The 15,281-nt window shown below is 41.9% G+C and overlaps 1 protein-coding gene across 1 annotated transcript; it reads left to right on the plus strand.

The window, feature by feature from the left end:
- Positions 1-6,298: 6,298 nt before the first annotated feature.
- Positions 6,299-14,820, plus strand: camkvl (CaM kinase-like vesicle-associated, like). The gene is made up of 11 exons (XM_076091355.1): positions 6,299-6,393; positions 7,669-7,800; positions 8,131-8,205; positions 9,008-9,146; positions 10,513-10,633; positions 10,978-11,053; positions 11,226-11,362; positions 11,583-11,661; positions 11,756-11,843; positions 12,151-12,159; positions 13,324-14,820. The coding sequence occupies exons 1-11, from the start codon at positions 6,299-6,301 to the stop codon at positions 14,818-14,820; spliced, it is 2,448 nt and encodes an 815-aa protein (XP_075947470.1).
- Positions 14,821-15,281: the final 461 nt, after the last annotated feature.

Here is a 15,281-nt window from a genome sequence, read left to right on the forward strand (position 1 = left end):
TAAACTACACTGAGGAGTGCCCAGGGGTGCTACCGGTAACTCACCTCAGGTGCAACACAGCAATCCTGAACAGAAATGGTGCAGTCGACACTCATATCCCAGAGTTTGTTTATGCATGCATAAGATGTAGGGACCTCACCACGGGTGCTTAGCCTCCCAACAATGGCACTCTACTTCAGCTAAAGAAAAAGGGAACTAATACCAAAAAGAATCAAGGCAAATAAACAAACCCAGTTGGTTTAACAATGTAAATTAAACAAAGAGTCAAAGCAAAACAAAGGGAAAACAGCAGCAGGTGAACCACCTCATAAATGGGGTATTAACATATGCAGTCACTCATCGAAGGCAGGATAACAATGGAGTTGAGACAGAGGACAGGGACTAAAAAACAATAAACTATGCCAACAGGTGCGTTTTATAAGATGGCCCTGATTAGGGACTTGGTTGTGGGAGGATCCAGCCTCAGGGCTGCATTCACTACTTGGGGATCATTCCCCCCCACCACACTAATAAGGCCTGGGACCAACCTCGTGCTGCTGTGTGCTCTGCTCAATATCGAACACACTCAGATTCAACTCAGGCAATGAGCTCAGCAGGAATGAGTGGACTGATCTCTGTTTAATAACATTATCTTTTTACCAGGAAGAACGAAGTGATAACAATATTAAAGTGCTTTCAGCTGCGTCTTGAATATTCATTGTGTTATTCTTTCCTAATTACACCCGGTGCAATTCTTACATAAGGCTGTAAATCGAATGAAATGCCCTCTGAGGAATTCTAAAGCCTGAGCACTAGATGCTGGGGAAAAAGTCAATTTTGGCCATGTTTTTGTTTTGTGTTCAGTCAAGTAAATCATGGGTGGTCTTGATTGATCAATACGGAACAGGCTGCAACTGCCATGTCTTGTTATACACTGATGAAGACACACACAAGCAACACGCAAATGATTAATGACAAAGTGCAGAGCACATTTCTGGTAATAGTTATTGGACATTTTATTAAAACCTGATTGTAATGGTGGGCTTCATTACCCATATGAGGGCATTCTTGACACAGAAGTTGTCCTTCCATTATACTGTAAGTGTGTGTACATGTGTGAGGGTCATCTAAAATGTATTAATTTAATATAACTGCTCACACATCCACACACATACCGGGGCTAGTGTAACAGGGTTAGTGGTTGTAAAGTGCAGCAATGGCAAACATGTGGACACACTTCGTCCGTGTTATTACCATTAGTGTAACAGTTAGAACATCAGGGGTTGCCACATCAACCCCTGATGTTCTTCTGCTCGATCTTGGTGAGGAATTGCCGAGATGAAACCTTTTAGACTGGAGCTCTGCTAAAAAGGGGATGGGTGAGAACAAAAAGATGAGATGAAAGCCAAATAGAGGCAGCCAAAGATGCATCAAAAAAAAGAAAGGGAGAAAGCAGAGAAAGACAAATAGGCCTTTAAAGGACATGATCCCGCTGTCTGGTTGAAAGCAAAAACAAGATATGATTGTAGAATCACACACCTGTGTCCATGCTGCCGTGATAGGCAGAGTGACATGTCAAACACTAATGAGGGACATATAAGCTTTTCTGTCCCGTAAGGACAGGCGTGTAGTGATGTGCACCGAGCTGTACAATGTGCGTGCTTACATGTGGATGTACATGTATGTGGAGGTTGCACAGTTGTTTCCAAGTGTGTGGTTCGTGCTCACATGGAGTCTGACATGCGAGGCCTGTCATACCACATACCCTCTGCTGCTCTGACTCTTCTCTCGAGGCAAACATTGACATGCTTGTTATATATTTTTTGAACACACACTCACACACATCTATAGTTGTTTATCTTATCACCTGTCAAAGTCGATTCATCATCACTTGATCGCTTTGAGCAGATATCAGGATTTGTATCGGGGTGATGCTGATAAAGACAATGTTGTTGATTTACAACTGTCGCTGTGCTGCATCTGTACGACAGGGACAAGGACACACCGACACACCTAACCACTTGACTGACAACAGAAAAAGCACTCTGCAAAAGCAGTCTGTGAAATATTTACATAACATACATTTACAATTAGTCTTGGCTTTCTGTAATGGAGGCGCATCAAAAGCCAAACTAGTCATGGCAGCTTGTCACACAGAACATAACCTTGCTATAGACGGCTTTTCTTTACCCTTTTCTTTTTTCCCTGTATTTGGACTGAGCACAGGCTTAATATGATAGGATGGCTAAAGAGACGAGTGTCAGTAAAAAAAAAGATTTTCTTAGAATAACCTTGACGCCGAGAACCTCTGAAACGCTTCCCCTCTGAGCTGATAAAAAGAGACTCTATTCCATTTGATTCATTTTTGAGTCTAAACACAACACTTGTGGAGAAGCACACAGACACACTCACACACAGACTGGCACAAGCTCTTTGATTTAAGGTGCTGAAGATAAAGTGTGATGTTTGTGCGTACCTGTATGTGTTAATGGGTGTGCATTCAAATGTACAACAAATCGTGCAATTGTCAACAATTCTTTAGTTTTTTGTTGCATAATAGCATTCCTACACCATTCTTCAGAGGGAGTTTTTAGATCAAACTACAAGATTCTAATTCATTAAATATTCATCATTTCAGTTTTGATTCGTCATGTCCGAGCGGCCAGTCGTCTGGACCACTTGTGACACTCAATAGCACTATGAGAAGCCTTTAAGAAGTTTAAGCAACAAAACCACTTGGGCTTAGGAAAAGAGTCAGCGATTCACATAAACCACATAAAAGAATAATGACAAAATGTCAACAATTGCTTTTATTTTGGAAGGGGACACAAACAGCAGCCTCCTGGATGAAAGTCCTGTGTTTGTTACTAATATAATATAATTAATATAATCACAGTTACATCGACTGATCGGCTAGTGACAGTTTCACTACAAACAATGAGGATGAATGATACAACTCAACAAACATGACACCGGATGTTCCATCATCTTTGCAGGACATGAAAGTACGGATAGTTTTGGATTGCAGCTTTAAACAGATGAAAAATATGGAGGGGTGAAATGTGTGACTGCAGAAATTATGGAATAGTATTTGAAAATATTAATAATTACTGCCACTGAAATGTCAAAGTAACCAGAACACAGTGCCAAGTTTCAGTGATTCAAAGTAGCACCTTGTGCTGAGAGATCAGTGGGGGTGTCGCTGAGTCTGGCTGAAATGTTGCATTGTACTTCAATGCTTTCCTTTTATCTCTGATATTTTGTTACCTCCACCTACCGAGCAGATATTCAGAATGCGTGCTATGAATTTGTTTTGCAGAGAGGTTGCCCTGTCAGCATGCCTTCAAATGCTATCTGACTTCTGGGACAGCCCTTAAAAATGAGTCACACAACACATTATCACACAGCCTGTTGGCACATACCAACATGCACCCACATGCACACACACACACACACACACACACACACACACACACACACACACACACAGGCATATAGTTGTGAAGCTGTGAGGTTGAGAGGTACTCTCAATCTGCCTCTGCACACCTGTTTTCCACGTAGTTCTCAGGTACACTATTTTTTCTCTATTCTTTTTTTCCTTTCTGTTCCCATCGTTTCTCACCTCTTTCCTCATCATCTTTTCCTCTCTCCCTTTATCCTCTCCTTTTTTCTCATATCCTCCCTTATCCCCTTCTACTCTCTGTTAGCTTCAAGATTTGTACTTACTCAGTATTCTGCAGGCATGGTTGTTTTAAGTCGTCTGAGTTTTAAGGGCGAGAAACAATCACCAGTGATGAATTCATATCTTCACATCTAAAATACATACAGTTTGCAGAAATTCTTTATGAAGACAGCGAGCCTTCAAGCCTTCAGGGAATTAATATCAAAAAGGGAAGAGCATCATTTTAAATGTTTACGATTTGGCCAGACTTTTAGTTAAAACATTCAAAAATATTAACTAACATTATCAACAGAATGTGAAGAGCTTACATGTTGACATTATATCAAAGATGTCTATGTATTATGTTGCAGAGATATCTCCTGAAATGAGCATGTATTTTTTTTTTTACTGTAAATTTAGATCGTATGGACCCTCTGGCAGATTTTACACATTGCACCTTTAGGTTTCAGGTGAAGTTAAACCCATCCTGACTAGAGGAAAAGTTTGCAAAAAAGTTGATCCATGTGTACAGACTTAGAGATACACTCACACATTTTGTAACAGTGCACAGTGGGACCGATTTTTAGAGACGGCAAAAGACTAAAAACTGTGAATAACCACAGTGTTCAAATAAAGTAAGCATCTCAAAAGGTTTTGGCAAGTTTATCTGCTGATATTTATTACTTGGCCGTTGTTATAATATTTCAATGGGGACTCTCTGCTCCCACAGGGATGGTGCGCTCCATTCACATCAAGCCAGCATCACCTTCGCCGTCCTGGACCTTGTCATTGGAATGTTGTTATGCTGCTTACATAATCTTCTGGCGCAACTAGGCCTTTTCAATCCACTGCTAAATTCCCCTCGGTCTCACTGGGGCATTACGCTCATGCACACAAGGGGCGCACATATGGACACACATGTACACACATGCACACTTCTGCTCAAACTCATATCTGCACGTGACATATCAGCATCAACCTTTGCACTTTGCTCAGACACATACCCTCATGCATGCACTCAAATACGCACAAATAGTGTATCACAGCGCTCTGGATTAGGGGTACAGATTAGAGATTAGGGCCAGCACTGGGATTATGCAGTATACTCTCCAGCCCCGCCTCTACCATAGATCAGAAGAACCTCTGCCCCTATCATCTACGATGGTGATGCTACAGAGAGAGAGAGAGAGAGAGAGAGAGAGAGAGAGAGAGAGAGAGAGAGAGAGAGAGATTCAAAGAGAGTGAGGATTTTACAGCACTGATTCTAATTCCTTAATCCTAAATTAGCACCTGCAAAATTACATTACCTCTGAGGATTTCTTTTGTCGCTCTGTTCTTCGTCATCGCTTCATATTTTCTATTTTTCTCAAATCCTTTCTTTCTCCGTCTCTCTCTCTCTCCGTTACACACATGGCATAATCCTGAAGTCCTCTTCTTTATAGCTGCTCTCACACTAACCACAGATACTATTACCGCTTATCACATATTGCCTGACTTGGTCAATTCCATGGATTTGCCTTGATATAAATTAGACAGATATCAGATAGACTGGAGGAAGAGATCCCCACTGAGGGAAAGTCAAGAGAACCAATATAAATGAATTATCCTACATGTGGGGTTTGTCAGCTGTTTAGAAGGACATTGAGGATAGATGGCTGAAGCTTCCAGGGAATCTGTGTCCTACAGTAGATGAAGTGTTAAAGGATGTGGGTGAGGATAGCCTGAGGACTGTGGTGAGATGGTATATCGATTGCTGATTCACTATCTAGATCCTTGATTTTCTACCTGGGCGTTTGGGCCCTCCTGTGGGGTCACAAGCTAAGGGTGGACATGATACAAATAAAGTGACTATATATATATATATATACTGTATAAATATATATATATATATATATATATATATATATATAGAGAGAGAGAGAGAGAGAGAGAGAGAGAGAGAGAGAGAGAGAGAGATTTTCTTTCCTCCAGACAGATTTTTTAAGTGCATTTATGGATGAATTAAAATTCATTCACATTCACAGCAAGTTTAGCACGTTTAAAAGGTCATGAATTCTGATCTACATCAAAAAACAAATCCAAACATACACAGACACACACACACACAAACAAACAAACTACAAACAAAAAAATAATTTTCCCTGTCATTGATACCCAGTGTCAGTGTTACTCAGGCCTCCAGTGATTGCTGAGGAAGCCAGCTGCTTTAGGGACGCAGGGACACTGCCCTTTATAAATAAAGTTTAACTTGAGATTGACAGACGTTGCACAGAATCTGTAGACTTTAGCAGAGTAGAGAGAAGCTCAGTGGGTAGCTTAGTATCTGTTGACAGGGCTGGCACGCAACCAGGCTGCCAGAAGCGTTAGTATCCAGATTTGTTCAGAAATGGACTTGGCTGTATCTGTGGTTCTCCAATATACTGTATATTTTCAAGGCTAATAGCATCTCCCTTGGTGTCTCTGACTTCAACCACTGGAGACTTTCATAATGTTTCATCAGTACTTCTTTTCCTCTTTAACATGCTTGTCCATGCTGCTCTGTATTCCCTTTATCTGTCTGTTAGCTTAAGGTGTCATCAAAATAATTCATGCTTTACTTTCCCCCTTTGATGATGTGATTGAAATGTATTTGTCTTTATTTCTTAGGTGAATGCCGTCATGCCATTTGGGTGCCTTGCCCTGCGAGATGGGCGGAATTACAATAGCATGTCTGATGTCACGGACAAATACGAGATTGGACAGGTCCTCCGAGCGTAAGTACCATAACGCTTAAAGCATTGCTCTCTGTTGCCTTTTTTCGCCCTCCTCTCTCATGTAGAATTCATGGACACATTCCAGTATTCCCAAATTGTCTTTATTCCTTTCAAGAATTATTTCAAATTGGATCATTTTCCCTGCAGATTTGGTTTGGCATATCAAACGCTTTCACTGAAGAAATGACAGAAGGTAATAGCATGAGGCTAGTGTCCAACAGACTTAGGAGACACATTTTTCAAATTTTAGCTGACCAATTGTCTGTACATTTTTGATCATGACAGTTCATGAAACACACTGTTGGAAGTCTATCATTTATCCAGTTTAAATATTCTGTGTCATGCCTAAAATAATCTTTTGGACATATTCTCAGAGAGTTTGTAGAATCACTGCTGCTTGAATGGCCAAATACTGAAAGTTGTCTTCTCATAAACACCTCTCTTTGACACATTGAAGGCACACACACACACACACACTTTCACTCATACCAATCAGCGTAAGAGGCCATATGGCATCAGCATCCAGATCAGCATCTGGCCTCAGAGATTTCTGTTCATCTTTTATATAACACACACACACACACACACACACACACACACACACACACACACACACACACACACACACATAAACAAACACACACAAACATTAACTCAGTATTAAGTGCACACATTTGCTGTACATATGCTCTTAATTTGAGGAAAACATGGAAGATGAAGGTGATAAGGCTGTGGTTAAGATTAGAATGTCAGCTCTATCCACATGAATGTGTTAGAATGACTTTAAGGTAAGAAAGAAATTGTGCATTTTTACATATTTGAAAGATTATGACATATGTCATTAATAGTCAACATTATAAAGAAAGAGAGCCATTGAATTACTCTGATGGTATCTATTGGGGCATGTAACATTTAATATGAAGTATATAGTTTAATTTTGCATCACACAGCTTCTCACAATCCATTTGGCTGAAGCACATGCCCCAAAGGCTCAAAACCAAATGATGCCCGGCTCATGGCAGCGACGGACCAATTTCGGATTTGTTATTCATGACTATTTAACCTACTCAATGACTACTCACCCAATTAAAGTCTTTCACTGTATTTCACTAAAATATCCAGTGTACTTTGTCTCCGTATGCTGTGTCTCTCTTGGGCCTTGTTTTTTGAGATGTGATCAAAAACATCTACACTTATTTTGTGCTGTAACATTATATTTACCTTCTCTGCCTTTCTCTGTCTGTCTGTCTTTCTATTTTTCGTCTTCTTGCGTAGGAAGGAGTTCTGCGAGCTGTGCCTGGCTAAGGACAGACAGACAGACAAGGTGTTTGTCTGCAAGAAATTCCTCAAGAAAGACGGCAGGAAAGTCCGCAAGGCTGCCAAGAACGAAATCATGATCCTGAAATTGTACGCAGTTGGTCTGTGGACAGATGGATGTATGATTTAGGGATGGAGAGAGGCGGAGAGAGGGAGGATGAGAGAATGATTTGTTATTTGAACATATATGATATGAACATTTACAATCTCACAATCCATGCAATAACCTTTAATAATGTAAGCTCAGATGTTTGAACCTTCTACTTTGCAATGTTTTTGACAAAAGAGATTTACGCCCACACAGTCTTTTTTGTATATAAGGCTATTAAAAGGCCAGAGAATGGTTATCACCCTTCAGTTGCATGTGTGACTCTTCACTGTTGTAAGGTTACAGTCTGTGACTCTCTTTTGCTGCTCCAGGGTCAACCATCCAAACATCCTGCAGCTGATAGACACATTCGAGACCCGGAAAGAATACTTAATCATCCAGGAACTGTAAGGGTTTCCTTTACTGTTTCTCTTTCTTGAACAATATGTACTTAAGTGTGCATGTCTTAATTGTGTATGTGCCCTCATGTGCCTTAACACACACAAATCAATCAGCTAGAGGGTCGGGGTTGAGTCTACCCTCTTATTACTGTGTGCTCTGTTTCTCCCCTCAGGAACAGAGGAAGTTGTTAGATTTTATGAGGTATTTGCTCGAGTAACACTCAACATTACTCAGTGCTCCTGAAGCACTGCTTCGCCATAATATGGTCTCTACAGAGACCTCGGGATCAATACGTCAGAGTGGGCCCAATCCGCGTCACTTGTGACGAGTGCATTTTTCACATTTGCATTGGAAAGCAATAACATTGATTGGAGCTGAGTGGCAAAATTATTTCCCTTCTGTTACTGAGATAAGTGATGCAGTCCTCTTTGTGTGGATCAGTTTGTTTATGAGTTGGTGTCTGTTCATCGCTCACACGTTTGCCCAGCCAATAGTCCTCCTGCTGAGGGCAATACGTGATGATCACACTCATCTTATGCACTCCCTAGAGTTAACCAAGTCTTTTAGAGTAATGACCAACACACTGATTTGTAATTGCTCAGCAGTGCAAGCTTTAGGCTAGTAGAAGCAGATTGTCTTACTAATGGAAAACAAAACAAGAGCACAAGGCTTTTGATAACTGTGTTACGGAAAGATTAAAGTGAAATTATTTACTTGCAACATGTGGTTAACAGTCCCACCAGCTTTTGATTTGTATATATATTGCAATGTGTGTGCTGATGTTTTCGTGTGTTTGACTGCATGCAGTGCCACCGGAGGAGATGTATTTGACTGGATTCTAGACCAAGGGAATTACACAGAAAGAGACGCTTCCAATGTCATCAGGCAGGTCCTCGAGGCTGTGGCATACTTACACTCCCTCAACATAGTTCACAGGAACCTGAAGGTACATGCTCACTCCCTTTCCCCACATTATGGCATGTGCAGGTGTAGTGACTTTCATTACCAAACCTGTAAAAAGACTGGTGACTTGCCTCTAGAAACACAGGAAGAAATGTACTAAATGATTAAACTTTTCATCACATCCCCGAAAGTTATTTCAGTGTATAGTCTGATGAATCTCTTTGGAGACACATAAAAGCATTGCACTGCCATCTCAGTTAATGACTCAACATTTGATAACCTTTTTAGCAAGGGAGTAAACACGGTTTTCATTGCTTTCATCTCACGTGATACAGGCACACAGACACAGATTCATATCTTTAGCCCCCATTATTAACCCATTAGGATGGGATTACTTCATGTCTTAGGCTCCAGACTCCCCCTACTGGTAGAAGCTGGATTTTGTTCCGTCTATATTGTATATACATTATATGGTCTGGACTCAAATATCCTGTGAACTCATAAAATTGAATGAAGATTACATTTTCAGATCAGAAATAGAAAGCCAAGATCCCTCCCTTAATCAAGGAGATATGTTTCTGGTTATTCTTTTGCCTTATCTGCCTTGTCAAGATCCATTTCTTCTTGCTAGCAGTTTGTACTTGTGTCATCTTAATTTTAATAAGCTTGACATGTAAAACCAAATATATATATACTGTTGGAACCATGTCTACTCAGTGATTAGATTGAATAGGTTCAAACTGTGATTTGTCAGTCTGTATTATATTCAGCTGATATTCTGTGATTCAATTCCAATATGGTTTAAGAATAGCTTTAAGCAACACACCTGTTAGAATGCCAGCTTATTATAGGCACTGAAACATGAACTTGTTCCTATTTAGATCTGCACAAATTTTGATGCTCAGCTTCCAGTTTCTATTACCAATGACATGGTGATTTCTTCTATTCTTATTCAACTGTTGGTCAGAGGGATCTTTGTCTCTTTTTGCCATTTGTCTTGTGAGTCTGGTTGAACCATTGTACGGGTTTAAATGTACAAAACGTAACTTTTTTCAATCCCTTTATACAAAATAACATCTATTTGTAAAGACAACTTTCCAAAACCTAAAAGTCTGAAATAAAGCATTAACAGTTTTGTGGTAATGATTGATCTGTTCTTGTCACCTGTTGTGAAATTGCAACGTAATAATAGAAAAGGTAATTGTTGACTCATCACACCTTGAGCTTAAGAAGGGTGTGCCATTGTTGATTTTCTACAGGTTGCAATGATATTATCATTTGCTGTCTGCTGATTATCAATTCCCATATATGTGCAGCACTGAACCTCTTCAGTAGTGTGTAGGGTTTCAGTCTGCATGTATTTTGATGAGAATACTGAATTAAGTTAATTCTGTCCCTCGTTTATTTAGCTGGAAAACCTGATGTACTACACAGAAAACAACCACAACAAAGTAGTTCTGCGAGATTTCTACCTGTCCCGGTTTGAGAACGGAGCCATGACAGAGCCTTGTGGAACACCAGAATACCTGGGTATGATACTCTCCACTATTTGTAGATCTGTTTTTATGTACAGTATAACTTTACTTCTTTGGGTTTCTCCATCTCTCCATCTCTCATCCACTCACACGTCCTTCTATTAGCTTTGCCTCCTGCCTGCAGGGCTGTTTGTGAATAAAGCCCTGCGGGCATACTTTACCTATTTGATGTCTTTACTTCCATGTGCTTTTGAAGATCAAAATCTGTCAGAGATAAACAGTTATAGTGAAAAACAGTCACGGAACCCAGTGAAACAGAATTGAAGGCATCTAACTCTCGCCCTCCTCCAACTCCTCTCTTTTCATGTCTTCTGATCTCACTCCCCTCTCGTCTTTCAGCTCCTGAAGTGGTGGCTCGTCATCGTTATGGTCGTCCTGTGGACTGCTGGGCTGTGGGTGTCATTATGTTCATACTGTGAGTCTTCATCATTAAAGTTACCAAAGCAAGCCAGCCAATACAAACTGAGCTGCAATTTCAACTGAATAATTGCTTTGTTGTTTATGAAGGATATATCCAGTAGTTATTTGCATGGTTTCAATATAACTTATTTTGCTCTGTCTTTTTATGTATGTTTCCCTTTTTGCAGGTTGTCAGGTAACCCTCCTTTTTATGATGAAACAGAGGAGGAGAACACAGATCTACATAATCGCATCATCTTCTGTCGCATTGTTGGCGGTGAATTTGAGTTTGATTCTCCATACTGGGATGACATTTCCCCTGCAGGTACATAGCTCTACCACAAGATGGCAATACATACAAAGTTACATTTTCAATTACATGAGGCATTGGCATTGGCAGTGAGAAAATTAGATGTCACATAGCTCAAAATGACTATCTTATATCTCACTCTTCACAACCAAACCAAATCATACTTCATGATTTATGAAAATGTACATATTTTTCGTCTTAAATTGACCTTTTGTCTTCATTGTTTCTTTCTCAGCTAAGGAGCTTGTCTGTCGACTCATGGAAGTGGACCAGATGCTGAGAATCACCGCGCAGGATGCACTTTGGCATGAATGGTAAATGTGTGCACATAATTACAAGAGCAAGCATATTTTGGCTCATATCCACAGGGTTTGTACTCACTTGTATGCTGTCTGTCACCTGTGCCAGGATTGCAGGGAATGGCGCATCAGAGAAGAACCTCAAGGATGGTGTGTGTGCCCAGTTTGAGAAGAACTTTGCAAAGGCCAAATGGCGGGTATGAATTCACTCTCACTCTCTTCCTGTAGCAGTAAATAGAGTTGGTGATACTATAGCCTAGTAAGCAGCATAGAATGGCACTATATGTAATGATGATTGCACATGAGGTGCTTTTACTGTAGCTCAGCATACAAGCATGGAGAGGTATGTTTTAAATTTGAGAAATGATTTGGTGGTGGTCAAAGGGATGTCCTAGGGGAATGAATGCTGAAGACCAAGAAGTAGTAAGTCGAGATGGCACTGCTGACCTGACAGCATAAGTAATAGTTATAACCCTCTTCTCTCTTTCCCCATATGGTTCGCAGGAGTTGAAGGTATTGTAGTTCATTAAGAGGGAGAGTGGAAGGACAGAGCATGGGCAGAAACTTACCTTCAGTCCGGCATGAATCAATAACAAAACATCTTTCTAATGGCTGATCAACCCCTTGAATTAAGGTTTCTATTGGAAAAATTGTCTAAAGTAATCGACCAATCGGCAAACACTTCAGTTAAACCTCAGTCAGCCTTAAGATGTGTTGACCATGTTTGGACCGGTGAAACTCTCCTCAGAGGCTCTGTTCCTGCCCACTGTCACTCCTGTCCTGTCCCAGAAGATATCCATCCACTCTGCCCCACTTTTCTTCATTGGATTAAGGCCCAGATGTTCAAAGTGGCCCGCTCTGCTCCTTTCTTACTCCTCATCTGCACTAGTCTATGAAACCAGATTGGTAAAAACAACATTGTGAACAGCAACGGGGAAAAGGGTTTGCTCATTGCTTGTGTAGTTTTTGTATCTGTGTAGATAAGGAGAGGGAGAAATGGAAAGGATATAACGGATATAGGCCACTGTGGACTGTTGAACAGCAGTGATTTGAACTATAAGGCCCTCTGTCATTCCTCTTCCGTGAATCCTGGCTCATTGCCCCATACTGTACCTCAGTGTTACATTCAAGTCATACTTGAAGCTGTACAGAAGCTTCTCAGTTAAGCCATGTTGTATTCAGTGACATGTCTGTGTCCCAATGGCTTTTCACTTCCAGAGAATCAATTTCCTGGTTTAGAAACAACTTCTAAGGTCACACATTTTCCCTAACTCCTTAAGTGTTTGTAGATCGAAAGGAGTCAGATGTGTTCATTTACCTTTTCTAGACAACAAGCACTCAAGGAGTGGCTTGGAAAGAGTGAGTCTTGAGATTGATTTAAACCAAGGTACAAAGTGTCACAGCATCCTGGAAGTAAACAACTGGCACCAATCTTACTGCTCTGTCACTTCACACTAATCACATCTCAGCGCTTAGTATGATGATGCTAAATCATGGTGCTGTGGTTGTCTTCAAAGCTTATTTTCTATGCTTTGCCATAACCAACTATAGTATCAAAGTTTTTTAGGGAAACAAGTCAATATGGGTGTTTATGAAAAAAGCGACATGATGTAAATCTAATTCTCTTTACATCGCTATCCTTCTCTCCTTTTTTCTTTGCCTTTGTCTGTTTTGCAGAAAGCGATCCGTGTCACCACCTTCATGCAACGATTAAAGAATTCAGAAGCACTGAATGACAGTTCAGCCGAGGCTCAGGGCAGTGAGGAGGCCGGAGATGGTGAAGGCGGTGTGTCCCAGGGGACAAGTGATGAGGGAGACAAAGGGACAAGTGATGGAGGGGTTACTTCAAGTTGTGTGTCTTTAGAAGTTACTGTTGAAAATACACCGGTGGGTATGGACCAGGATGAGGGAAGGAGTAAGGTCAGAGAAAAACAGGATGAGGTAAAGATGAGTATAGGCCCATCGGTAGGAACTTCCCCATCAGATATTCCTGAGCCTTCCAGTCAACAAAGCCAAACAAATGCCACCCCCAAACTCGCACAGGATGAGCCTGATCAGGCCAGTGCAAAGAAAGCAGTAGGTGATGGAACTAGGAAAATGGCTGCCAATTTGGGTCAAAATAAAGTTGTTCCAGAATCCAAACCGACTCCCGTTATGATACCTGACCCCTCCAAGCTGTCGGACGGTTCTTCAGGCATTATACTTGACAAAAAACACACATCCGCCTCCCCTGATCCCAGCAGCAAACGTAAGATGGCTGCAACGCTCCATGGCCTTCCACCCACAGCCCCTGCAGCTGGAACCGGCTCAACAGAGAAGAGGCCAGCCACACAGAGGGAGCAGAGGTATGAGCCTGACGGAAGCTGGTGTCAGACACAAGTACCTGAGGCAGTGGCAGAGCGGTCAGTGGCAGTCACTTCAGCAATGGGGCTTGGAACTGGGGTGGATGTAGGACCAGGAGTTAGGTTAAGGGGTGATGCTAGCCCAGTGGGTAGGAGGGACAGGGATGCCAGGACAACAGACAGATACAGCTCTGAGTTTAGCATACCGAGGCCAGATCCTGCGACAGGACCGGGTTGTTATACCGTAGGCAGCTCTGCTAGTTTGGGCCGTCATGCCACACCATACAATCCAGAAATTGCTAATGTAGGGATGGGGATGGCAGGGAGCTATGGGAGTCCATACAGTTCCTTGTATACGAGCGCAGGAGGAGTAGGGATGTATGGGACTGGGCTACCACATGGAGGAGGCGGGAGCAGCGCTACAAGCGACTGGCAAATGGACAGTGTGATCGAGCAGATAGAAAAGCAAATGGCTGCAGTGCTGGAGAAGATTGAGGGAGACATGCCCTCGCTGCTTGAGCAAATCAGTGACTGCTCCGCTGAACCATCACGTGCCAGGAGCACACACGCCTCGCCTGCCACCTCCCGCGCACGCTCCTCACAGCACTCCACGACTGCAACCTCAGCCACTCCTCCACCTCTTCCAACCTCTCCCAGGCCTGTGCTGCCATCTATCCCTCACCTTACTATCCCTCCGCCCTCCTATCCCCCGCCCTCCCCACCCACACAATCCTCACCCCAGGCTGCAGGAGAGCAGGAAGATACAGATGGACAGAGGGATGCTGCTCGTTCCAGCCAGTCCCCCAGAGCTGGGATGGGTAGGGGGCTATGAAGCAGGTGTCCATGAAGCAATACACGACACCATTGAGGTTTTAAAAATGTTCTCCCAGAGGTATCATCCACTTACTCCCCAGAAGAAAAGTAATCATGCAATGTTGTTTGGTTTGGCTGTGTGTTCATATTGAGAATACATAGCGAGAAAACTCCCTAAGGCATTCAAATACTCTCATGACTGGAGTGTAGGGGGAGTATCATAGGGCACTGAATCTCTCTGTAGGACAGCTGCAAAGAGAAAGAGAGTTTGCATCTCAAATCCAGATTGTGCGCATGAATGCTTACCACACAACCTCCTCATGCTGGAATCCAAGCACTCAGCGCAGGTAACAAATTATGGAACTACACAAGTAGGAATAGCTTGGTAAAATGATCAACTGATTGTGAGAGTTACAGCAAGGAAGTGATTTGCATTATTCCCTACAAACTGTAAATACCTACAAAGAAGGGGGTTCCTAA

This window comes from Anarhichas minor, unplaced genomic scaffold, assembly GCF_050575085.1.
Source record: "Anarhichas minor isolate MPS153535 unplaced genomic scaffold, ASM5057508v1 ptg000003l, whole genome shotgun sequence".
NCBI classification, from domain to species: domain Eukaryota; kingdom Metazoa; phylum Chordata; class Actinopteri; order Perciformes; family Anarhichadidae; genus Anarhichas; species Anarhichas minor.